At 36.0% G+C, this 27916-nt stretch overlaps 1 protein-coding gene across 4 annotated transcripts in view; it reads left to right on the top strand.

Moving 5' to 3' along the window:
• LOC131158354 (uncharacterized) overlaps positions 1-19953 on the top strand; it is a 46183-nt gene extending 26230 nt beyond the window's left edge. The window contains exons 4-8 of one of the 4 annotated variants that reach the window (XR_009137461.1): positions 9564-9605; positions 9791-9904; positions 10544-10673; positions 11913-12033; positions 19010-19953. Coding sequence is in view for 3 of the 4 variants with exons in the window: in XM_058113159.1 (XP_057969142.1) it covers positions 9564-9605; positions 10541-10673; positions 11625-11652 (203 nt within the window). In the remaining variant the exon portion in view is untranslated. Of the gene's footprint in view, positions 1-9563; positions 9606-9790; positions 9905-10540; positions 10674-11624; positions 12034-19009 lie in introns of all 4 variants that reach the window. The other 3 variants (XM_058113162.1, XM_058113159.1, XM_058113160.1) reach the window with 3 other exon arrangements.
• Positions 19954-27916: the final 7963 nt, after the last annotated feature.

The following is a 27916-nucleotide window of genomic DNA, read 5'->3' as shown; positions in this document are numbered from 1 at the left end:
TCTTTCACATCATAATACATTTCACATAAAATAATATTCATGCCACATATATGCTGTTAAAAGTCATACTTCATATTCTAAAATCGTGAATTCCTTACATCTCATACATACATATACATTTTAATCATCATAGCAGTATTTTCCCAATCGTACATTTCATTCGTAATACACAATATAACATATGCTTTTCTGAAAATAAATTTACTCATAATCAATAATAATTTGTATGGAAAATTACTGCTTTAGTTTATTCCCTTACCTGTCTATTGAGAAATTCCTTAGGACCCAAAATTTCACGCCCTTAGCGCTCGAAATTTAATTCCTGCAATTTACATTTTTCCTAGATTAATTAATCTATTTCTCTAAAATAATACTCATCTAGCCTTCCCTAGGTTCCATATACCTCAAATTAATATTTAAACTATTAGTTAACATTCCCACTTAATTTTTTTTCAAATTTTTCCTGCGGGTCCCTAAATTACACCCGCGGCGCTCACCCGAGCCCTAAATTTTAGAAATCCTACTTCAGTCTCAGATGCTTAATATTTTAACATTTTTAAATTAATGCTAATTAATTAAAAATAAGCCCCTTAATAATCGCCGCACCCCAAATTTGGGGTTTTGGCCCGATACCTCCACGAGAATTCCGTCCCACTAGACTTGTAGAGAATCATCCCTAGATTCTCGTGGTGGTGTTCGCTCGTCAATTGGGCTTATATTTTGCAAGAAATTAAAGAAAAATGAGAAAATGGCTTACCCTAAGGAATACGCTTACGCCGCTCCTACCACCGATCCGCTCCGGTAGAAATGACGGCAGCGGCAAATGGAGTCCAGTGGTATCTTTGGATTTTCGATCGGGCGAAAATCCGTCACGAAATCGAAGAGAGAGGGAGAGAGAACGTGAGGAGAGAGAATGAGAGAGCTGCGTTGCAGCAAAAAGAAAAGAAAAGAAAAGTAAAGAAGAAGAAGAAGAAGAAGAAGGAAAGTAATTGAAACATCCTGAAGCTTCTCAACTTCAGGATGGTTAATAATAATAATAATATATTTAATTAATATTAATAATAATATATATTTTATTAATAAAATAAAAATAAATTTTAATTAATTATTGTTTTTCTTTTTTCTTTTAAAATCCGATTAATTAATTAATTAATAATAATAAATATTTTTATTATTTTTTTTCTTTTAAATCCAATTAATTAATTAGTTAATTAATTAATTTTTTTATTTTTATTTTTTTTTAAATCAATCCACTAATATTTTATTTCTCCTTTTTGGGGTTTTTACAATGAAACCCTTTGAGATACAGATAGATGCATCAGACTTCGCCCTTGGAGGAGTCTTGTTACAGGAGGGACATCCTGTTGCATACAAGAGCCGTAAGCTTAGTGAAGCAAAGCGGAAGAACATAGTTCAAGAGAAGGAGATGCTAGCGGTGATACACTGGAAAGTCTTCCAATAGAGCTTCTCCCTCTTTTCCACAAGGTTTTTTCCACCATTTATCACGTTCTTCGCATTATTAGTTATCACCTGCACAACATTCTCCTCACCAACTTCCTCAACCACCTCATCCATTTACTTTAAACATCAAATTACCATTTTTATAGAATCAGAAGTATCAATGGATTTAAAAAACCATGTACCAGCAGAACTATTCACAAGGAAATTAATCAAGACCCTTAAACACCCATCAGTCCATCCATCAACCATGATAGAACATCCATATTCCTTCCAAGCTTTTTTGTGGTCTTTCAACATGCCATCGATGTCTTTCACTTCATCTTTAAGGATCCACGTCCTCATCTCTTGCATAGATGGAAGTTTGAAACCTTGCCCGTAATTAGCAATACCATCCACCATAACACGCCAATATACGTCATCCATCAAATTAAATGGTAGAGCATTGTTGACCACACAACGACCAACTTTCCTACACACTTCATTTCTTTCTTCCTTTTTCCATTTTGAGTTTAGAGTGGATTGTTTGGTCTGTGAAAATGAAATGTAGTAACCCGAAAAAAAAAATTAATTAATTAATTAAACATTATTAAATTAAATTAACTAAATAAATAATATGATGGATATATAAGTATACACATATATATATATATATATATATAAGTATACATATATATATATATAAGTTTAACTCCTGAAGCTTGAGATTTCAAAAGGAACCCCCCCCCCCCCCCCCAATTTCAATTCCTGCGCCCAACTCTCTCGCCTCTCTCTCTCCTCAAGCTCTCTCTCTCTCTTTCTCTCTCTCCTCAATTTCTTCCCCAATTCTTGGCTGATTGAAGAATGAAAAATATCCTTGGGTTCCATTCTTGGCCACCAACATTTTAACTGGAGTGGATTCGTGATTAGGGCTTTGTAGACATCACTCCTGGGGTGAGGTAAGGGGAATAAATTATGTTAGGAATTTTTATAATTTACTGATTAAATTGTATTATGAGATTATAGGAATTATATACACGTTTTTCTGAATATTCTGGTATATGAAAATTGGATTTTGGATTATTATTATGATTATGAGTTAATTAAATTGGTATTTGCGAGTCTAGGGATTTTATAATAATTGTTATTTTAAAGTTGAATCGATTTAATTAAAGTATTTGATTTTTGGATTATTGTAGTAGATTTGCTGAATGATTTGACCAGTTAAAATTATTGGTTTGATTTATTATGCGTAGTTTGTAAAGAATTAAAGTGAGTAGGGTTGGTTATCTCCGTTTTCCCTTTAAATACATATCTTGAGTTAAATAAATGGTGGAGATAATTAGATCGGTGTTTTCGGTAAAACATTTATTGAAAAATAGAACGACCAGTTTTCCAGTAATTTATATAATTATGAGAAACACCTAAATCGTTTGGCATGAGAAATAATATTATTGTTTAATTAAAGTTGTGAGTTTATAGTATGCTATATTGATATACTGAAAGGTGTGGGTATTATATTATTTTTGGAACTGTGGAAAAGAAAGTATAGTGTAGAGTATTATTATTGTTAAATTGCAATGTATGGTTTAAGAACTCCGATGGACCATAGCACGCTCGGTACCGTAGCTACAGTAATGAAGAGTTAGTGCAACCACACTTCTCGAGGAGAGTGTTGGTATTGAATAGTCGATTGGGCTAGTGAAGTGTAGAGTTCCCCTTGGAGTCTAGACCAGCATGGGAAGGCCAGTCGTACTAGCAGAGATGGAGTATAGTTGACTTAGCCTGGTGACAGGCCGGCCAGGGTTAAATCCAGTCTACGGGCTGCACAACCTGTCATGGGGGGAAGCATGTCGTTTATCTATTCGGGAGTAAGTTCTTATATTCATATTTGTAGATTTGACTAAAGTATAACAGAGTAGAGTGTATGAAAACAGAGCATATTTAATAGAGTATAACAGAGTAGAGTATTCCAAGGTTATAATTTACAGAGTATAGTTGCAAAGTATTTACAGTACACAGCTTATAGTTGCAAAAGTATTAACAGCTTACAGTTTATAGTATTTATATAGGTGTGAGTTATAGTTTGCATGTGAAAGTTATTTATAATAAAGTATTAAATGTATTTTATATTGTGGCATTACATGTGATTGGAGCGAGGTAAACTCTCCACCCGAGGGCTTGTTGAGTAAGGCGAGTGCCCTGATAGGTATTAGATGTAGTCACGCCCAAGTTAAATGGGCAAGGTTATATAAGGTATCAGAGCAAAAGGGCGCTACATGTTATGGGCTTGTAATCTCCCCAATTCTCAGGAGATCTCACTTATAAATAATGGTGTATGTGTGAGTATAGTCTATAAAAGTATTAATAGTTATTGTTGTTTATTAACAAATGGTTATTTTATGTATACACTAAACTTATTGGCCACACATTGATGATAATTTATTCTATACTTACCGAGAAGTGTCTCACCCCATCATTATCAAATATTTTTCAGATGCCATGTGGAGTATGACAGTAATCAGAGTGCATAGCAGAAGCGTGGGTGGGGTTAGAAATAGTAGTTTAGATTAATTATTAAATTTGTTATTCGTGGTTTATCTTAGAATTTCCAAGGATGTATTAAATTTGTTATTTGAGATATTCTTGTAATAAAAGGTTTTTAGTACTCTGGTATATGAATATATGAATATTGAGGTCTTCCGCTGTGTAATTATTTTGGTATTAGAGATTTATTTTTTTTTAAATAACACTCCAGACCCTAGTTTCGGATTCGGGGCGTTACATGAAATCTCTAGCCCTAGGATTAAGGCCAATTCCACTGTTATGCTACTCAATATCTCCAACTAATGGAGACATAGCACTCTGAGCCCCTCCCTCCTGGATCCATCCCAATCTCTTCAAGAAGCCCATTTCTTTTGCCCTTCTCTTCTTGGAATTTTCAAGAGCAATCTTGCATTCATCTCATGTTTTGAGGGGCTTTTGGGCAAGGTTTCATTCCCTTCCTTGTGTGTGCCAAATGATGTTTAAATCTTATGATAGTTCCACTACAACTTTGATCACAAAATTTGCATCAAAAATATTTTTATCCATCAACTTCTTTTATGTATTTCTGAACAAGATATTTTATCCATCAACTTCTTTATTGAACATGAACAATTAGTAGGTGCAATAAGAACTTAAAACTAAAAACTGAAAATTGAAATCTGAAACAAAAACCTCAGATCAAAGCTTGGAAGGGACCCTCGACCCGTCGGACAGAGATGAGAAGCTTGAAGGAATCGTCAAAAGCAATCGTGGAGTTGTTGGAGATGGACGAAAAGCTTGGATGAATCGTTGAAGGCAGTCATCGAGTCGTCGAAGAGGGAGAAGAAGCTTCGCCAAGAGAGGAATTGTCGAGAGAGCAGAAGTTTCGTCGAGAGGAATCGTCGAGAGAGGAGAAGACTGGAGGCTTCGTTGAGAGAGCAGAAGCTATTGTCGAGGAGAAGACTCGCCATAGGCTTTGTCGAGAGAGCAGAAGAGAAGAAGCTTCGTGGGAGAGAGGGAGGAAAGGGTTTTAGATGCATTCTGGGTTCTTTCTTTTTTAATTTATGTTTTAAACAAGTAGCCCATACGCCTTGACATTTGAGGCGTAAAAGGCGAGCATTTCCACTTACGCCTTAGGGCGTTTTATGCCAAAATTGCCTTTTACAACACTGGCCTATAGGCAGTTTATTATGTGCATCTTGCAGAATCTTTCAAAGGAGGAATTAATTCTTTACTGTTTCCCATGTGTTTTAGTTGAAGGAAGGAAAATAAAAGAAACTTACTTTCACTCAATTATGGGCAAGTCTCTTTCTATGCGTTTTCTTCCCTCTTCTGTAGGGATTGATTTTTCAAGGTGTTAATTTACCACTTTGTGTATAACCTTAAGCTATATTATGTTGTGCCAACAATGTATATCAAGCTTTAACACCCTACACGTGTAACCTGATTGCATTTGGAGAGGTAAACAAATGATAAATAGAGCCCAACAATAACAACAACAAAACCAAGCCTTAAGTCCCACTAGGTGGGGTCGGTTATATGAATCGTTTTTCGCCAATTTATGCGATTATGGACCATTTCTTTTGACAGATGTAGGGATATTAAATCTTTACTCACTATCTCCTCCCAAGTTATTTTAGGTCTACCCCTACCCCTTCTACTGCCCCCCATAGTAATTAACTCACTCTTCCTCGTTGGTGCATTATGTGGCCTACGTTGCAAGTGTCCATATCATCTGAATCGTCCCTCCCTTATCTTCTATAGAAGCTATACCTACACCTAACTTACCACGAATATGTTCATTCCTTAATTTTCTTTGAATGTTATACCACTCATCCATCTAAGCATTCTCAGCTCGGCAACTTTTACTTTTTAGATATTATGTTTCTTCGTCGCTCAACATTCCGATCCATATAGCATAACTGGTCTTATAGCTGTCCTATAAAACTTCCCTTTCAATTTTTAGGTTTTCTACGATCATAGAGTACACTTGAAGCACTTCTCTATTTTACCCAACTTGCTTTAACTCTATGCATTACACCATCTTCAATTTCTTCTTCAGTTTACATAATAGATCCAAGGTATCGAAATATACAAGTGCTATTTATTTCTTCATCATCAAGTTTAACTTTGTTTCCAATATTCTTCCTATCATTATTAAAATTACATTTCATATATTCTGTCTAATTTCTACTTATCCTAAAGCCTCTAGATTCCAAAGTTTCTCTCCATAATTGTAACTCAACTTCTACTCCATCCCTAGTTTCATCAATTAATATAATATCATCTGCAAACAACATACACCATGGAACCTCCTTTTGAATACTCTTAGTCAATTGGTCCATGCTAGCTACCTAAAAGCTTAAGCTATTAGGTTGTGGTTTCAATTCTATAAAATGAAGAAAAAAAGGATTTTCGTCTTGCTTTCCTTTCCCCTTTTTGGTTCTTTGCCCTGTTCTTTCCTTCTATTTCCCTCCCACTTGACAGTGTTTTATGTTCAGTGCCAGCATGAGCTGGTGGTATAATAATATGTTTCAACCTATCTTGAGGAGTAACTTTTTATGTGTGATTATTGTCTTGCATCTTTAACTTCATAAATTGTCCTGGAAGAGAAAGATGGAGAAGTCTACTAATGAAATTATTATGGAAACATTTAGAATGTAAATTTATATGAACCATTAATTGAGGCACTAGGAAATGCGACAACACAAATGAACTTCAGTATTCCTTGTATTTGTGTTGAGGCTTATGATAAATGTTAAATAAATCAGTCTCTGGTTGGAGACACTGTTAGTAATTGGTGGTGGCTTTATTTGGGACAGATTTGAAATGAAAATGATTTTAGAATGTGAAATTAGTTCTAAGTTATTATGCAACAATTTAGTTGGGAAGTGATGCTTGCTCTTAAATCAGCTCTGAAAAAAATTTGACAATCAACTCCAAAGTGATTTTAGGTTCAAAATTGAATAGCTTGATGAATCTAATTTACCAACTAAATTATTGAAGATTAACTTAAGAATAATTCTGTATTGTAAAAATTGCTTTCTTTCAAAGTTGTGCCAAATAGCCACAATGTATATGTTGGGACAAGTCCAGGTAAGGGAATGGTTGCATACTAGTTATACATCCTTATGTCCAGTATCAACATACTGTCCAGGGAGTACCATGACTTTGAGCATGCTATATCACTAGTTTAGATGGCAAGCTGTAACTCTGGCGAGGGCAAATCTGGACCAGACAAGGGAATAATCATATGCACTAATTGCACATTCTTCTTACATAATAGCTGTTTAGTATCACTATATTCTTCAAGGAGTACTTGACTTTAAGCATGTTATATTACCATATTAGATGGGCTAGGGGGCTGTAACTCAGGTGGAATATACTTTTGTGCATGTCTTCGTGTCTGTTTATATTTTGTTTTTTTTCCCTTGAAATTTTCAGCTAATTTGTATCCTATTCGTATATTCAGCTACTTGAAATGAATTTCATCCTTCATAGATTAATAAGGGCCATTGGGGTTGGGGTTGGGGTCGAGCTTATCCCAACCCCACCCTTGATGAATTGACATAGGATATTGGTAAGGGCTACGTGTTTGTGAAAACTAACAGTAGGTGGATAAGTGCATGGTGCACCAAACAAGATATTGTAATATCGTACTGCTTATATGATTTGTGCTTTTCATTTTGGATGCTTTCTGTATCAATTGATTCAACTCTAATTTTAATTTCTTTCTCCATTTTGATTTGTTGATTTTAAGTGAGGTTATCATCATGATCTTGTATGCATGTGAGCAAAAGTTGACATCACAAAGGAATGGGTACCCCATGTGAAAGGTTGAATTTGAGACGTTGAATTTGAGACCTGTCCATCCATCCCTTTTCCCGAATTAAGCACAAGTTCAATGCATATTTAAGCTTCAATGAGAGCTTCAAGCCTTGTGATGTTGTTATTACTCACGACAACTTATCTCAATCTATTTTTTTCACAAGTCTTATTCCCTATCTGCTGGGCCAAAAGCTTCTGAAACTTGATCAAAGTGTATGCCATTGAGAAAAAAAATTCAATTTGAGTATTTATCTGATTTGATTATTCTTTGGGATATTTTTAGGATAAACAAAGAACCTTATTAAAAAAAGAAAACAAAAGGAAAAAAATAATTAATACATCAGCAGGGAGGACAAGATATCACAAAGGCAAGATATAGAAACTACTAGTGCAACAAGGCCCACCAATTGCTCTGCATATCATCCAAATGAACTCCTAGAAAACCACCGAAGGACAAGTGCCAAAGCAAGCAAGAAAAAGTAATCCTATTCCATGCGAGATGTGGTGAAGTTCTTTGTCCTTTAAAAACCCCAACAGTTTGCTCCAACAAATACACCGAATCACTGTCCACACTTCCAAAGAAGCTTCCCCTCTAAAGTTACATCCTATTGAAAAGAGAAACCTCCAAAGGAGGATAAACCCAAATTTCTCTAGAATTGTCAAACATCCTACTCAACGACATCCACATGTTGCAAGTGGAGGCATAATGCAAGAAAATTTGAGCATTTGTATCACTATTCTAAAAATGGCAGACAACTATACAGCTATTGGGAGATTAATTTGCATTTGGCCCCCCCTTACATGCAAAAATCCTTAGTATTAATCTTGTAAAGAATCATTCCAATGAAAAAAAAAATCTTGGTAAAAATCACATACCAAGCCTCGGTGGTTTTTGGCTATTCATGTGTTTTGATACAATTTCCATACATGCAACAATGATATTTCAAGATCTAATCTTTGAATAGTTACTTGCTGAAGTATGCTTATTTCTTGAATATTCTGCTTGGTCCTGTTTTGCATTGTGGTTCAGTTGATAGAATTATTTACTAAGAAAAAAGGCCCTAAAAAACATAGAGTTCAAATTTATTAGATTCTTACACTTAGCTTTGTTAGATAGAGCTTGTCTGGTTGGTTGGTTGGTTTGTTAATGAGGACAGAAAAGATGACAAACTCATTTCTCTTGTTTTGTTTACTCTAATAATTAGGAGAGGAGAAAATAAATTTACTTTTCTTCTTTTTTTTTTTGGAATACGCACTGGGTATCCACGCATCCGTTTTACGGTTCACGTGACTAATCCTGCGCCCCTTGAAGTTGACCCCACAACTCCAAAGGGAGGGTAAATTCAGGAGTCCAGGGGCGGAAACGAGCCCGGGAGGGTTTGAACACCTGACCTCGTGAAGTTTACTTTTCTTCTTGGTTCACTTTAAAGTGGAGGGAAGTAAAGGGAAAAAAGGAGAAAAAATTGGGCTTGAATTTCTTGTATTTGTCTTGTTTGGTTTGCTGTTATTTTCTCTTCACTCTGACCTCATTTATTTTCTCTTCTCTCTCTCTCTCTCTCTCTCTCTCTCTCTCTCTCATATCCTCCTATATATATATATATATATATATATTTTTTTTTAAATCTCCCAACTTCCCTCCAACCAAAAAAAGTGAGCATCAATTTGTATTGACAAAAGTCAATTATGAATTTCAATGAAATTGTTGATTTGTAATACCTTGGCAATGTACCATGTGCAATAGCCTTACTGATATTTTGGCATTTTTTTGGCAGACCTTCAGTGTCCACATCTTCATGCAGTATCTTATCGTGAAGGTAACTACTTGTTTGTTCTTAAAAAATGCACGAATTTATTAATCAATGTTTTCAGATAAATATGTTGCATGGAGAATGGACCAATTTCCTCAAATGTTCTTGCTTGTTTGTTTCCCATTATTCTCTAATTTCATGAACTCCAAAGGGGCCAATGTTTAGTGATTAATATTGGCAAAAAATTCCAGGTTGTGCTGTTTACTTCTGGCCTGGAGGCTAATTGCATGAGCTAGTCAAAGAGTTCTTGATTGGAAAACAATTTCAAAATTACAGCAGACATATTATGAAAATCCCAATTCAAGGTGGCTCCATTTTGTTTCTAAATATTACAATTCTGAATAAGCAGCACATAATCATATTTTAAGTTAAGGAATTTGGTGTCCTTCCTTATCCTAGCATTATACAGCACCCATTGTTCTTGCATAGTGATTCCCATAATCTGTGCTGCCAAGAGGGGAGAAAAATATGATACGTATGTAATACCCTTGTTTTTAGACTGCCAATGTTTCTTTATTTTTTTTTTCCAATGTGAGTTGGTGGACTCTCCAAATTACACTGTTGAATCTTAAAGATAATAATACTGTTGTGTTTAAAGTAATGTACTTTTTGGGGAGGGGAGAGTGGGAAGGGGGGGGGGGGGGGGGATATGGCTTGCTTTGTTGCGGATGAGAAATATTTCTATTACCTGATTATTATGATGCAATGAAACCCATATATTTATGCATCAGAAATGGAAGGACTCTTTTTTAATCAGCAAAGGAAGGTTGCATTATGAATGCTTATTTCTTATGCTTTAATTGCTCCTTATTTACGTGTGTATGTTTACTTTTTCTTAGTTGTTTGGCCTAATTTTATGGTTTTGGCCTTGGGAAAAAAGTCTCTTCACATGGAGATATTAAGTATGAACTTGAAAACTGTTTCTTCTCTGTTCTCTCTAGCAGAATTAAGACCAATGCGTGATAGTCACATCGCAGAAGTGACGGCAACTTCTCAAAAGTTGACTTCCAACTTTGCCATCTCTATGGATAATTACTTCAATTCAATTACTCTTCTGAGCTTTAACGCCATTCAGTGAGTGCCTTATCCTGGCTATTTATGGTTGGCAGTTCTTGAGTTCTGCTTCATTGTTTTCACTGGTAAAAAAATTGTTACTGTAGCAAAAAAATATTAGTCAGCCTAAAAAATGTGTTTCCAGTTGGATTTATTGCTTTTCTCATTCAGTTGGGTTCTTTTTCCCAAGACATTGGCTTTGGACTTTGGAATTATTGTCCCTCTCCTGAAATCCAAGAGAATGGGTCTATTGGGTGCTGATAAACCTCTTAGCCAGGTTGTGCATTTTCCATATGGTGATCAATTATCTTGTTTATAATAAAGTTATTGGTGTAAAAATCTGTGCTGCATAATTTATGCAAGTACTGCAATTGAAATATCTGCTCTACTATGGAAAATATGCTCAACAATATATTCTGTCAATTCAATTAGCATGTTCATGCTAGCCGCTAGGTGCCTGGGCCTATCTGTTGCAAAAAAGACACCACTCTGATTAAGTCACACTGATGACTGAACTGAGCGATGACATAAATTACAGGTCCAACTGAGGTCACTGTGCACAAGTATAACTAGTTACACTCAATTTTGAAAAATTATTTTACAAAAATACAGGACTTATGCAAACATTAATCTTTGATCCAGGTTATCAAATGCATATTCTCAATCTAACCTAGATAGTGTAGGAGGTGGAGGGGTAGACCTAGAATAATTTTGAGACTGAGATTGGAAGGATTTGACAACATGAGGATGCTGTAGATAAAGTGGAATGGTAGAAAAGGATTCATATAGCTCATCACAAGTTAAGGATGGTGCTGTTGGTTCTCAACTCAAATCTGTTTCAAGCTTCAAATCTTGCAATTTATGATGATCAAATAAAGTACTTATAAATAAAAACTCCATTTCATGTACTTCAGTTTTTGTTGGCATTTCATGTTTTGTTTTTTGTTGTTTTTTATTTTTTTTGGCCCTCAGTTTTGACGCAATGAAGTTCAAACTCTGAACTTTTGGTGCTCATCAAGGCTTCATTTGTATCCATGTGATTCATGCTACTATTTTGGCGAACATATTGTTCTTTGTAGCATCCTTTTTTAAAGTTAATTTTTTTTTTTTCATGTGTTTGTATTTAAAATTCAAGAACCATTTGTTTCCAAAATTCATTGTAAGAGAGAAATCCGGTAGGGAATAGCAAGTATCAAAATTTGTACTCATTATTGTTGAGAATAATTTCAGCAATTTGCAATTGTCCATGTTGTTAAAAAGTGCTGGCAGGGAAATTCTATATTAACTTCACATCAGTGGGGAAAAATCTCATCTCTGAAGAATCCGGGCTTGGAGTTATTACTTCAAAACTGGCAGCTCAAGACAATTGCTCTAGTGATTTGTAAGTATTTTTGGCATAGCTGCTGCATATGGCATTTTACCAGCTGAGAAATTTGCAAATGTTCTTTTTAAACTTTTATATTAGTAATGGTTACATGGTATATGACAAAAGCTCTTGTTTTGGCCTTCCCAGAAGCATATGATAGAATAGTATTGTTGAATTACATCAAACGTCACAACAATAAATATTCAGAAAAATAAAAATTTTTTTTTAATTGACTTGGAATTCTTGGAATGTGTGCCCAGTGCATGTGAAAAGCCTGATTTAGAACCAGGATTATGTGACGCCCAGCCTGAAGGCCAAAAGAACTCATGATTAACCCTGTTCTCCTTTGGCCTATAATCAAGTTGTGTATATCTTGCAAAATATTTTAAAGGAGGAATTGATTGTTTATTTCTGAGAAAATGCACACTTATTTTTCTTTTTTTGATAGCAAAAGAAAACTTCATTAATAGGAGAAGAATTTACAAGAGGGAGAATGTGATATCTCCTGAAGAAAAACTGGATCAAGCCATAAAAACAACTAAAAACTAAAAAAAGAGAAAAAAAATCAACAAGCCAGCTCATTCCATCCTATCTCTTTGAATATCCTGGAAACTATTCCCTCTGAAAAAATCAAAACCAACGTACCACAGTGATGCTAAATACTGAATTTTATCCCAGACCAGCTCCCAATTTAATTTTTCCTAGAGAAAATCTGTGCATTAGGCTCCATCCATACCCCCTCCCCACCCCCCACCCCAAAATAAAACTGCACATATGCCGCACCTCTATAAGGCTGTCCAATCCTTCTACCAAAACCTGCAAAAGAAATGGCTAATAAATCTTCCACTGATGCAGAGCATACCCAACTCTCTCCTACAGTCCTACAATACCTAAAATTTTGTTCCAAATCCCCCTAGCAAAATCACAGTGAAAAGATGAGGTGCTGTCTCAGGGTTCTTGAAACAGAGTACACATACATTAGGAGAAAGAAAGCCTTCAAAGGTCTTCTGATTTGCTGTAAGTTATTGGTAATTATTTTATTAAGCACAACCAACCAAGTGAAAGCCTTAATTTTTTAGGGAGCCTTTGCCTTCCACATAACAGGATAGAGAGGAAATGAAGAGTTAGAACAGATCAGGAAATCAAAAAAATATTTGCATGAATACGCCCCCAACTGATCCAAGGACAAAGAATGAACCTCCCTCTCCGATGAAAGGTGACAACCATTCAATAAAGACAACAAAAAAGACGAACTCCATCTCTCTATTGTTAAGAGGTCTCCAAAAATGGAGATTCTGGGAAACCAAAGGACTAAGATCCCCAACGAAGAAAGATATGACTATTTTTCTCAGCACTCAAATGAATGAGACGAGGGAAATAAGTGGAAAAAGCTACATTCCCTAGCCAAGGGTCTTTCTAGAAACAGATACGTGAACCCCTCCCCGTGTCAAGTTTTTGGTTGCTGCTGTTGATCTTATTATTATTACCAGTATGATTTTGTTGTCATCTCGTTTATATGAGAAATGAGCAGAATTACGAAGGTATTATTAAACTTTATTAATATAGTCCCTAAGAGGTGATATTGGAGATGTGGAAACAAAATCTCCCTTTCACTAGGGATTATGGATATGGGAAAAAGCTACCACACTTTGTAGTTTATAGCCTTTTGAAAAAAGAAAAAAGAAAAAAAGAGGAGTGTAGAATTATCTGAGTATATATAATTATTTCTTCCAAAACTGAGAGTATTTCTGTGAGAGAACATATAACTAAATGCTAAATATGGTCATCCTCTATTGCTAATCTGGGATACATGGATTTTACATAGATCATATCCTGTAGGCTGAAAGGAACCTGCTCGCTCCCTGTGTTAGTAATAGTCACATTTATTGTAAGGAGAAATAAATAGGCATTGAGGTTGAGAGGAGGGAGTCAATTGGTGCCATCATCCCTAGTAGGGGTCTTTCCTTTTCCTTTTCCTTTCTTAGTATTTGCCCTGGGTTGGTCATAGCCCACATCCGCAATTTTCTACAACTAGAACCTTTCGTGTGTTCATTTGGATAGCATCCTTCAAAATGCGTGAGAGAGAGAGAGAGAATAGAAACAAAAAAGTGATCAAGTGATTTGAATCACTCTTGTAAAGCATGCATATTGGTCTCACTCTTACTTGACTAATCATAGATGAAAGATTGGCAGATTCTTTCGAGAATAAACATTACATGTTCTATTTTGTTTGCTCCTATCCTTTTAAAGATTTAATTTGTCTCAAGTTGTTTTTGATGACTTTACAGCACAATTTGACTAATATTTTCTCAAAAATTCATGCATGCATTAATGTGTCACTGAGACGCATGATTGCATCCATGCATGCACATTCACAGAGAACAGGATTCACGCCATATCTGAAGCCAGCTTTGGCTCTTCCTTCTGGAGATTAAATTTATAGAAATCAATTTTTTTTTTTGGGTAAAAGAGGGCGGAACCTCCTAACTTTATTAGAAAACCCCTCACTTATGGCGGAGGAAAACCGTGGTTACAATTTTGAGACTTTGGGACAATAAAAGCAAAATTCCAAGACCCTAAAACTAACTTAACCAACATAAACCAAACCAAAAAACCAAACACTAGCAACCAAAAAACTAAGAAACTAAACCACTAAAAGTGTAATAACACAAAACATCATGAGCGCAAAGAAGGAAAACCCAACAAGTCCAATTGAATCATTCCCCTGACTTGCTGAGGAAGATTATCTTGGCAACTATATGATCGAGAAATACCGAATTCACCTTGTTTGGTAAAGAAATCTACACTTTTATTCGCCTCCCTGTAAACATGTTCCACTTTGAACTGTATGCCTCTTAATGCTAGCATAAGTTCTTCCCACAAGTCCCATAAGTTCCAAACCGAGCACTTCTTAGAATTTATCCACTGAACCAACAAAGCAGAGTCACATGCAATCTCCACTTTATCAAATTCGAGATCTTTGCACAGATTAATCCCTAAAATAATCGCCTTCAATTCAGCCATGTTATTTGTTCCATAACCCAATAATGAGGAAAAAGCTGCTTTAAATAAGCCTCTTTCATCTCTTATCACGCCTCCACCCCCACAATTCCCTGAGTTACCTCTACAATTCCCATCCACATTCAATTAACCCAATCTATCCCAAATTTACACCATCTGACTACACGAGTAAGACGAACCCCCACATTTTTTACTTGAATATCCAAAGCACGAAGGACTGCAATATCCGTGCAAGAAGCAGGTGCACATTATTTACTTATGCTGCTTGAATCTTTTCAAAAAATATGTGTACACATAGTAGAACTTGCTCATTTGCAGATGAAGTGCTAAAGATTAAGAGAAGAAGGATAACAATAAGTGCTTTGATGTGAGGCTCCATTGTGAAAGTTTTGCCCATTTCTGTTAGCTATGTTAATGAGAATTGAGGTTTGAGATAGGTTTGGGGATGTGCTTTTATACTAGATAGGTGGGAAACATGTGCAACCTACTCAATGGCCGTGGGGGACTGGGGTAGAGTGCAGAATGATGACGGAAATATAGTACCCATTAGAGACCACTACAAAGTCAAAACTGCACTATCTTCTATTAGATCAAAAGCTAACGTTTACCTTTTATTGGGCCAAAAACAGTTGTTGGTTTGTGGACCTAAGAACCAACCTTACTTTGTATGGTTGTTCCATTCTGTTTTTAAGGTTCTGTTCTTTTTCTGACCTGGGTTGGGGGGGAGTGGGTCACTAGAACTGCTGGTTGCGGGCACATGTGGTGGTGAGGGTCAATAATGGTGGCCTTATTTTAACACATATTTGCACTTTAAAACAACATTTTCCAGCTGTTGTGCTACCTTGGATAGAAAGAAGAGGAGGCAAAGGTGAATACACAGGACCCAAAAAGGGAGGTGGGGGAGCTTGCTTTATTTTTCTCCGTCATTAAGGAACATAAAGACGGATAAATTATTATAAAAGCATTTAGAGTGCTGAATTAGAAGAACAGGACAAACACCACTACTTCAGGCACTAGGAAGTGAGACTACACTAATGAACCCTAATATTCCTTGTATTCATTTTATGTTTATGGTAAATGTTAAAACTAACCATTCTCTGGTTGAAGTGATTGTTGGCAACTGATAAAAAGTAACTTTAGATTCTAAATTTACTTTTAAATTAGCATGCAGTAATTTAGTTGAGAAGGGACGTTTGCCTTACAATTAGCCTTTAAAACAACTTTAGTCATTCTAAAGAGATTTTAAGTTCAAAGTTAATTTGTACTGTAAATTTTAATTTACACAGTCAAATGCTAAGTTGAAAAATAATTTGTGTTACAAAATTACTTTCATTGCTAGTTGTGTCAATGGACACGGTATGATCACATACTAATAGGTTTCTAGAACCCCATAACCATTATGAATGATCACATACTATTGACACATCTTTGTTGTCCCAAGTGACAATTCAAGAGGGAGATGAATTGAGTTTAATTAAAATTTAATGCTAGATTACCAAATTTAAGACAAATTGAGTAACATAAGCAAATTACACAAATATGAAAGTAAGCTAAGAGGGATGAGAAAAGCAAATTCTTTTATATCCTAAGTTTATGTCCATTCTCTCAAGGCCTCAATCACCTTGAGGTCCATTATTTTCAAGTGAAACTTTACACCTCTTTATACAAAGGTAAGGTCATTAATTATACTCCTTGATTTGACAGAAGTAAGAAACCATTAGCTTTTAAAGATCAAATGTGAGAACAAAAAAAAAAGTTGTGGCACGAAGAGTTGGTAATTTCTCTCTTTGAGAAGATGAGTAGATTTGAGATATCAGAGAGAGATTGAGAGTAGTAGGATCGGCAAGTATGATAGCAGTAGTACCTCTTTCGCTTTTTTGGGCAGGCATATATATAGATTTTAGGGTCAAAATAGTGATTTTATGCCCATTAAAATGTGTAGGAGTCCAAACGGCTGACCTATCTTTTGGGCCAGTTGACATATCACTTGCCATTGATACATTTTGCACAAATCAGGTGACCTATCTTGAAGTGGTCAATCATTCAATCTTTTGGTTGGATCGGTTGACCTATCCTGTAGAATTGGTCAACCTATCCATCAGCATTATGCACGGGACAGATCTCATCTCAAATTCCTTTTATACTTAAACACTCTCCTACTAAATTTGAGCTTTCAGAAATGGTTTCTTATGTCGCAACAACAACAACGACGACAACAACAATAATAATAAATCAAGCCTTAAGCCCCATTAGGTGTGGTCGGCTACATGAATCATTTTCTTGTGACACTAGGTGATAAAAAGCATGGATTTTAACCACATAAAATAATGGTTGAGGGAGATAAAGATAAATAAATACAAAAAGACTAGTAAAAAATCTTTAAGCTCTTTAATTTTCCAACTCTAATAGCTTAAAACCTATTGAATTACAACTTTAAGCATGGCCATTAGTGCAAAATAGTTTTTATCAAGACGAAGTTAGTGAAACCTTGGAGTGGACATCTTCCTTCACATTTCTAGTAACCCATACTCCTTTAAGGTTTCCACTCCTCTACCATGCACTATATTTAATATTGATAATTTTCTTAAGATTTTATCCTAATAAGTAAAAATATCTCATTGAAAATGGTGATATATCATTTAACGTATATTAATGTCCTATTATTTTGTAAAAAATATTTAAATATACAATGTATTGGTGCTATGTATTAGTGCATGGCAGAGGAGCCAAAGCACTACTTTGGGAGTCCTTGACTTTGATAGATGCTATATTACCACTACTAGATTCATTCAGGTCAACTGTACTTCTGCAAATATGTGTCTAATTTTGTTTATCTATAATATTCTTGTTGGCTTTCCGTGTAAAGTAAAAAACAGTAGTTAAGAGGTATGTTTTAGAAATTCGAAAAATGAAGTCAAAGAGTTTTTGTGGAATGGCGAATCTTCTGTGTATTAAAATTTCGAAAGTAATTGTAAGTCATAATAACTATAATTATGGGTAGAAAATACATATTAGTTGAGCTCGGCCTACAGTCTTTCAAATTTCAATATTGATATTCAGTTTTCACTTCCTCTATTCTTCCTTGCATTAAAATAATTTTGTAATTAGTGGCTGCTTTGATTCACTAGGGGAAAAAAAAAAAGGATAAAAAAATAGGGTTTAGTGAAAGAACACTTATTGATCATTTGACTAAAAATATTGGAGAGGGTTACGTATTTGTGAAAAGGAGAAAATTCTGTGTGGTCCTGAATCACCATGTTAGCAGCGAAGGTGGACGAATGTGCTAAACAAGACACTTGGAATATTTATATTACTTCTTACATGACGTGTGCTGTTCATTTTGCATGCTTACTGTATCAAACTCTAATTTTGACTTCAAATTTTTTCCCCCAACAATTTGATTAGATGATTCTAATTGAGGTTTTGTCATCATCACGTTGAATGCTTATGAGTAAAAGTCGAGCTCACAAAGGTTGAATTTCATGAATGATGATATCCCCATCCATTTCATCTCTTCTTCCAGAATTGAAGTACAGGTTCAATGTATTTCTAAGTTTGAATAACATCTTCATGCCTTTGTCCCAATGTTGTAGCCCACTGGCCACTACAGCTTTGTTCCAAGTCCATGTACTGTAATGTTTGTATGATTCTACTATTTTTTGTTATAGATGAAGTGCTTTGTTAACAAATAAACATAATGAGTATAGGGGGAGGATAAGGTATCCTCCAAGAAGCCAAAAAAACAAAAAATATAAGAGAGAGATCTAGAAACTACACAGCTTAAAACTATCCACATGATCTTGTCTGCTCTCATTCTTTTTTGCCATTTGCTTGGTTTATAAAAATTGTTCTTTACTAAGGAAAAAAAAATACCCACTAGAATATAGAGTTGGAACCTATTAGATTTTTTGGATTTTTTCTTTGCTTTGATTAAATATATTACATACTTATCCTTTGTTTTGTTTGATAGAATTAGAGAGAGAAAGAGAAGGTATTTCGCCGTCTGTATGATTAATTTGCTGAAGAAGGGGAGGAGATGACACACTGAGTGACCATTCGGTACCTTTCTATTTTCGGTTTTCATTTTATACAGTGAAGGTATAGGTGATGACAATGGATTTGTTTACATTCGGTAGTTTTTTGCTTTTATTGTTAGTTTTCAGTTGTGACAAAAACTAAAAATTAGATTTTATGATTTTTAATTATGGTGGTAATTTGTTGTTAAAATACTTTAATATTCAAAATTTATTTTTAAATTAAATTACTCCATGCATAATTTTTTAATAAAAAATTACAATAAATTGAACAGCAACTAAAACAAAACATTCATAAAATTTCAAAAATTTAGAAAAATTAATAAAAGTAATTTAAAATTTATTTTACCAATGATGATTCTTGAAGTCCTAGAAGTGAGTTTAAAAATATAAAAGTAAAGTGAAATATTACAATAACAAAGTAAAATATTGTAAATCTCAATGTTGGGTGTATGAACCACCTCCTGCCACTTGTGAAATCTTTGTCTACTAATTTAATTATTAGGGTTTGGTTTATGAAATCGAATTGTTGCAGGGTTAGTGGACCACCTTCCTTGAAAGAAGTCCTTGCTTTTTTGTTCCCCACAACTCTCCAATTTCATTTCATGGGGCACCAAAGGGGCCATTAATGCTTGATTAGCACAGGCAAAATGGAAGCAAGTTCACTCCTGAGTTCTGACTTTGGAGGCTCTCCTCATTGCATGGGCAAGTCAGAGAGGAAAAGTACAGCAGACAGAAATACACATGACACAGCCCAAATGGCTCCCTTGTGTTCCTAATTAATATCATTATAGCTATTGTATTGCGTATGATTCTGAATAATCAGCACTCAATCATGTATTTTTTTGACATTTAATAAAGAGAACGACAAGGGATGTTGGAATTTGGTGCCTTTTCTTATCCTAGCATCATACATTACTCACTGTTTTTGCATAGTGTTTCCCAATAGTCGGTGCATTTCTTGTTGGGAGGAAAAAAATTAGTGGCGTGTTAGTGCCTTTATGGAATGTTTATTTATTTATTTATTTATTTTCAGAATAGATGAATCATAATATAAGAATTTGATAATTTATCAAAAAAATGCGTTGTTATTGGGCAAATGAGGATATAAGAGTCCTTATACATCCATGTAAAACACAGGGAAAATGATCATGGCCATGTTTTAATTTCTTCTTATCCCATTTTATGTTGAACAGAATGATACTAATTTCTTTATTAGTAGTTTTTTTTTCCTATTTAAAAATACTATAATTTTACATAACATTTAGAGTAAAAGACATTAATTTCTTTTCAGATTTGGTAAAAAAATAGAAATCTCTTCAGAGGTTTCAAAAATTTTATTTATGCCCTTTCAGATTTTAAATATGTTATGAATCTCTTCAGAGATTTGTCAAAAAGACACAAATCTCATTTTAGAAGACTTGTCGTTTTACAAAAATATGAGAGAAGGTTTGTGTTTTATTGGCAAACTCAAGGGGTGGTCAACGAATTTTCTCTAATTTCTATTATGTTTTTATATTATTTTTATCGCGACGTCCCAAGGTGTCTACAATTTTATTTTATTTTTCAGTGGCTTGTTTTTGAGAATCAAATGTGTGAGAATAGGACGCCATTCTCATATAATGGATTTCTCTTTGGGCTTTAGAAAATTCAGATATTGGGTAGATGAGATTCCTAAAATGTACCAAATGTGGATCAAAGATCCTTCCAAGACAAAAATTTTTGGAACCAACCACTGTTCTCATACAGTGAGTCCCAATAATGAGTGGTTTTTGGTAGGAAGGGAAGAAAACTTTTTCCATGTGGTACTTGATACAGTGAGTCCCAATAATGAGTGGTTTTGGTAGGAAGGGAAGAAAGCTTTTTCACTTGGGTGGTACAATATTTGCACCAATGGTACAATGTAATGATATAGTGAAACCCATCAAATTGTGCATCACAAAATGAAAATGTTAGTGCATGAGGGTTCTCACTCGAATTCCACATCTATAAGAAAAAGACAACTGAAACAAGAGGCATTGTTATTTGTGGCTCTTAAACTTCTGTTTTGATCAGTAAAGAAAGAAGAAGAAAAAATATGAAGGGGCCAACATAGCAGGTCTCGTCGACAAAGGCCTTGTGTTTGTCGACGAGGGGACAGAAAAGGTTCGTCAATGAAGGCTCTGAAGTTCGTTGACAAATAATTACCGAGAGCAGGAAATTTCAGACTTTTGACATTGTCAACGAAAGCCTTGTATTCGTCGACGAAGGTTCTTCTTGTCTCGTCGACGAAGCCCTGTGTTTGTCGACGAGAGACACTTGGACTGCGACATTTTCTTGAGAAATTTGAATTTTTAAATGTTGGGTGATTGGACAAACGGGGGGAAACCTCCGAGGAATCTCTATATATGTCATCTAGGCATATTTTGAGATGGAGAGTGATCATTTGAGAAGTGTATTATGTACATTTTGATTTTCATAGCGAAATTTATGTGCCATTTCTTCCGTGGATGCAGGCTTTGCCGAACCATGTAAATCTTCGCGTTGATCTTATTCTGGTTGTGTTATTTACATTTACTTGTTGTTTATTCCGCCGTGCATCTTCATTATTCGATCCATATTACAACAAATTGGTATTAGAGCGATTGTTGTTATGACATCGGGATCGTCTTCTACAAGATTTAACGTAGTCAAATTCGATGGAACCGAAAACTTCTATTTATGGTAGAGAAAAGTGAAGGACAATCTTGTGCAACAAGGAAAGACTAAGGCTTTGCTTGATACTCAACTGGAAGGAATGGATGAGACAACATGGGTAGATTTGAAAGCAAAGGTAGCATCTACAATATGCTTGTGTTTGGCCGATGAAATTCTCTATCGAGTGAAAGAGGAGGATTCTCCAGCGGCTATCTAACGAAAGTTAGAAAGTCGGTACATGTCTAAATCCCTCAATAACAAACTTTTTCTTAAGCATCATTTATATTAGCTTACGATGGTTGAAGGATCAAGTCTAGATCAACACATTAATACCTTCAATCAAATTATAAGTGATTTGATGAGGGTTGATGTGAAGTTTGACGAGGATGATAAGACTTTGATGCTGTTAAATTCTTTGCCCTCAACTCATACCTACGAAAATCTTGTGACCACTCTTATGTGGGGAAAAGAAACTCTCAATCTGGAAGAGGTAACAAGTGTCTTATTAAATTTTTATCAAAGGTTGAAGATATGTGATGAAGGAGAAGGACTTGTGGTAAAGGGTAGAAATGTGTAAGGAAAAGGAAAGTTTAAGAATGGGTCTAATCATAAATCCCAAAATCAATCTAAGAAGAAGAAGGAAATCTGGTGTTATAAATTCGGTAAAAAAGGGCATGTGAAATCGGAGTATTTGGATTGGAAGAAAGGAAATGCTGAAAAGTATGAGGGGATTTCAAAATCTGTGAATATTGTTCAAGAAGAAGATTCAGCGGATCGTGATGTTCTATCAGTTTTGACAGAGTTGGATAATCTAACGAACTCTTGGATACTTGACTCGACATGCTCTTATCACATGACTCCAAACATGGAGTGGTTCAGCACTTACAGGTTAGTGAATTTTGGATATGTTCTTATGGGTAATGATTATCCTTGCAAGATTGTTGGCATAGGAAATGTAAAGATAAAAATATTTGATGGTGTTGTAAGAACATTGTGTAATGTAAGACATATACCTGAGTTGAGAAAGAGTTTGATATCTCTTGACACTTTGGATTGTAATGACTTCAATTACAAGTCCAAAGGTGGAGTCTTGACCGTATGGAAAGGTAATTTGACTGTAATGAAAGGGCAGAAACTGGATGGGAATATTTACACGTTGTAGGGAACTACCATTGTAGGTGGAGTTGCAACTGTGGATGCTAAATCAGATGAGACCGTCTTGTGGCATATGCACCTTAAGCATATGGGGGAACATGACATGAAAGAACTACACAAGTAGAAACTCTTGAAGGGCTTGAAATCATGTCAGTTGGAATTTTGCAAGATATGTGTTCTTGGAAAACAGAACAAAGCAAAGTTTAGACCAGCTATTCACAAGATAAAGGGTATTCTTAAATATGTACATTCAGATGTTTGGGACCTAGTTAGAGTTGCATCAAAGGGAGGACATGTGTATTATGTGAATTTCATTGATGATTACTCACAGAAGGTCTGGGTTTACTTCATGCGTCACAAATGAAGTATGTTTGCCAAGTTTAAGATTTGGAAGGATGAAGTGGAGAACTAGATGGGGAGGAGAATCAAATGTTTAAGGTTGGATAATGCGAGTACGTTAATTCTCGGTTTATGGAGTTTTGTGCATAGCAGGGCATTAAGAGACATTTTACAGTTCGCCGGACACCTTAACAAAATGGTGTGGAAAAATGATGAATCGGACTCTTGTTGATAGGGCTTAGAATCTTAGATTGAATGTAGGGCTACCAAATAACTTCTGGGTCGAGGCTATTAGTTGGCTTGTTTTCTAGTAAATCGATCACCAAGCGCATCACTAGCAGGTAATGTGACGACCTGCTTTATTTCCACATTTTTTTTCCTCATAATACAATAAATCCTAGCGGATCATAATCCACCTGGACCCGTGGGTACTAGGAATACATCAGAACACATAACGAAAGCCTAAGCAGCAAGAAACATGCAATCATAATATCATAAATACAAAATCATCCATCACAATATCGGAGTTACTACATCCACTGTATTTATATACACTTAGTACACAACCCAAAAGATATCTTAGGGCCATCCCACAAAAAAAAAAACATCCGACCCTATCAAGACACTAACCCTTCTAGAAGGGTAGATCAACAGTACTAGATCAGCGGTGCTTTACTCGCTCTCCTATCAGGGGCTCCTGAAATATTTATGAAATTCGGAGTGAGACACCTCTCAGTGAGGGAAATAAATTAACTCTAGTGTGTGACAACATGAGCATTTCTATGATATACATATAATCATAAACATAACCAGTAGAACTGTATATATATCATTTCTGGGAAAAGCATGTATAATCAAAACATGGCAGAACATAATGATTTACATAGTATATTTCATCTCATATAAATAGTAATACCAAAAACAAACATCCCTGGAAGGTTAGCTGGCTATTGTCATGTATTACCCCCACATGACTGGGTTGTGTGGCTCGAAGGCAGGACTTGACAATGGTTGGCTGACCACTGCCAAGTCAAGAGTATAGTCAGTAAGTCTGATGTGTCTACCAGACCTGGTCCGTACACCAGGGGTGCTAACACACTTCTTAAAAACCATATCGACCATCCAATCTCACACCACTCCGTACAATGGTGTTAACACAAATATCATGATCATGATGACCATGGACACATAGTAGCGGTACCGTGCAAGTGCTAGCCTAGACCATGCCAACCAGGTTCTGATATTATATAACATATACTGAAACTGTGATACATGGATATTTCATATCATTAATTATCAAATCAATCGTATCATTTTGCATACATACGTATATCATGAAAATCATCAGCCCGTACGCTGGTATTTCACATTTTACCATAGCTCGGCCTGTACGCCGGCAAATCATATCCATAGCTTAGCCCGTACGCTGGAAAATCACATCCATAGCTCGGCCTGTACACTGGCAAATCATATACATAGCTTAGCCCGTACGCTAGCAAATCACATCCATAGCTCGGCCCGTACGCCGGCAAATCATATACATAGCTCAGCTCGTATGTTGGCAAATAATATACATAGCATGACCCGTACGCTGGAAAAACATATAACATCTCGGCCCGTACACTAGTTTTCCATTATAAAAATCCATATCATTAACACATTCCCAGAAAACAGTTTTTCATTTTAATTTCTACTCATGCCACACGAACTAGTTTTTCATATATCTAACATACCATCATTTTCAATAATATTTTCCAAATATAAATCATATATAAATATATATATATATATATATATATATCCTTAAATCAAATGATGTAACAATATACATATTTTCACAAAATTACTAGCTTAGTTTATCCCCTTGCCTGTGTCCTGAAAAGCACCTAAATCAAACACTCCTGCACCCGCAGGGTTCCCAGTTCAACACCCTGAAAATAACATTCCCTATAACTAAAGTTCAGTATTTATACGTGTACTACACTTTCTACAACTTTCAAATAATCAAATACTGAGTAGAAAGCCTTACCTTGGATTTGGGATGGTTTCCAACTCAGCCCCACCGACGATTCACTCCGGCAGACTTGTGGAGAACTTTTCCAGGAGCATCGTGGTGGCTTCAGATTGTCGAACTGGCGGAAATTCGGCCCAAAAACTTAGAGAGAAGGAGGAGAAACTGAAGGATGAGAGAGAGAGAGAGAGAGAGAGAGAGAGAGAGAGAGAGAGAGAGAGAGAGAGAGAGGTTCTGGGCAGAAAATGAACTGAAAAATCACGTTTAACCCTATTTATACTACGGAATTCGTCGACGAGCCACGTCACCTCGTCGATGAGTCCTGTAGAAAGTTTGTCGATGAACTTCAACCCTTATCGACGAATTTCAGGCTTCCAAAAATCCTCTCTCAGTATCTTCTCGTCGACAAGACAGAACTTCATCGACAAGATCCTGAAGAACCCTCGTTGACGAAACTCCTGTGTTCGTTGACGAGGCCTGGAAAATTTCTTTGGATTATCCCATCCAAAATGCAACGTCGTCGATGAATGCTTTGCGTTCTTTGACGAAGTCGGCTGCCTCTTTCTATTCTTGTTTCCATTTTCCTTTCTTTTTATTATTTAAATACTATTATTCTTCGGGTTGTTACAGGTAAAGAGGCGGAAGAGGTTTGGACAGGAAATGCAGTAGACTATTTCGAATTGAAAGTATTCGGGTGTCCAGCCTATGTCCACGTGTCTAGTAAAGATAGGTCTAAACTTGATTCAAAGTCTCATCATTGCATTTTTTTGGGGGTATCCAATAGGTGTAAAGGGGTACAAGCTATGGGACCCAGTGGCAAATATGGTGGTAATCAGTAGGGATGTAATCTTTGATGAGAAGGCTATGGTGAAGCGTACTCAAGAATGTGATGAATAGAAAGATGAGCCAGAAAGTTGGGGCAGTGATGAACATATTGTGCAGGTGGAGTTGGAAGCTTAGGGTAATGGAAATGATCATGGTCCCGTGGTTGTAGGGAGCTCTAGCTTAGAAAGCCAGCAAGTCGACGATATTCTGTTAAGAAGATCCAGAAGCACTATTTGGCCTCCACCAAGGTATGGGTTTGAAGAGTTAGTGTCTTATGTTTTTCTTACTAGTTGCAACGATACAACTACATTTCAAGAGGCAGTGCACGACCAGGAGAAAGATAGATGGATGAGAGCAATGATTGAGGAAATGGAGTCACTACGTAAAAATCAAACTTGGGAGTTGGTGGACCTTCCAGATGGGAAGAGACCGATTGGGTGCAAATGGGTGTACAGGAAGAAGGAGACAATATTAGAAAAGGAAGGTGAGAAGTTCAAGGTACAATTGGTGGCAAAATGATACTCACAAAAGAATGTGATAGATTATGATGAGATCTTTTCTCCAGTGGTTCGACATACTTCTATCGGAGTTGTTTTTGGGTTAGTAGCTCATTATGATCTTCATTTGGAACAAATGGATGTGAAGACATTGTTTCTTCATGGTGACTTAGAGGAACAAATCGATATGGTATAACTGGAGGGATTCATTGAACCGGGAAAGGAAAATTTAGTTTGCAGGTTGAAGAAATCTCTTTATGGGCTGAAATAATCTCCAAGGCAATGGTATAAACGGTTTGATTTCTATATGATCAAACTTGGTTACAAACGATGTGAGTGTGGTTGCTGTGTATATGTGAACAAACTTGATGACGACTCACTTATTTTCTTGTTATTGTATGTTGATGATATGTTGATAGTTGCAAGAGATTTAACTGAGGTGAATCAATTAAAGGACCTTTTGTATAAGGAATTTGACATGAAGGATATTTGTTCAGCCAAGAAAATACTTGGGATGGAGATTCGCCGAGATAGGACTGCAGGGAGATTATGGCTATCTTAGGGCGGTTATGTGCAGAAGGTGTTGGAGAGGTTTATCATGGCTGATGCAAGACCGGTGTGTACACCTCTAGCGAATTATTTCAAGTTCTCTACTGCAGATTGCCCAAGTTCAGATGAGGAAATCCAAGACATGTCAAAGGTCCCCTATGCTAGTGTCGTGGGGATTTTAATGTATGCCATGGTGTGTATGAGACCAGATTTAGCTCATTCAATGAGTATGGTGAACAAGTTCCTCTCTAATCCAGGAATGCAGCATTGGAAAGCAATAAAATGGATACTCAGACACTTGCGGGGTACATAGGAATATGACATCATGTTCGGCAAGCAACAGTGTTGTCGTTCAGTTATGGGGTTTGTCGATGCAGATTATGCTGAAGATATAGATGACAGAAGGTCTACAATGGGATATGTGTTTACCCTTGTAGGAGCACCGGTATGTTGGAGATCCATGGTACAGTCTCTGGTAGAATTGTCCACGACTGAGGGGGAATATATGGCAGTTGCCAAAGCTGCAAAGGAGGCCTTATGATCTACTGGTTTAGTTAGGGAGCTGGGGTTACAATAAGATGGTGTGGTTCTGCATTGTGATAGTCAGAGTGCCATTTACTTGGTGAAGAATCAGATATACCATGTTAGGACCAAGCACATTGATATGAGGTTCCATAGGGTTCGAGAATTGATTGCTTCGGGTGAACTTGTATTAGAGAAAGTTCACACGTCTGAAAATGTAGCGGATATTCTGACGAAATCAGTTACTTCTGAAAAGTTCAAGCATTGCT

The sequence above is a fragment of the Malania oleifera genome, chromosome 6, assembly GCF_029873635.1.
Source record: "Malania oleifera isolate guangnan ecotype guangnan chromosome 6, ASM2987363v1, whole genome shotgun sequence".
Lineage (NCBI taxonomy): Eukaryota > Viridiplantae > Streptophyta > Magnoliopsida > Santalales > Ximeniaceae > Malania > Malania oleifera.
Note: the sequence above shows the minus strand (reverse complement) of the source record. Positions and strands in the feature narration are given on the sequence as shown.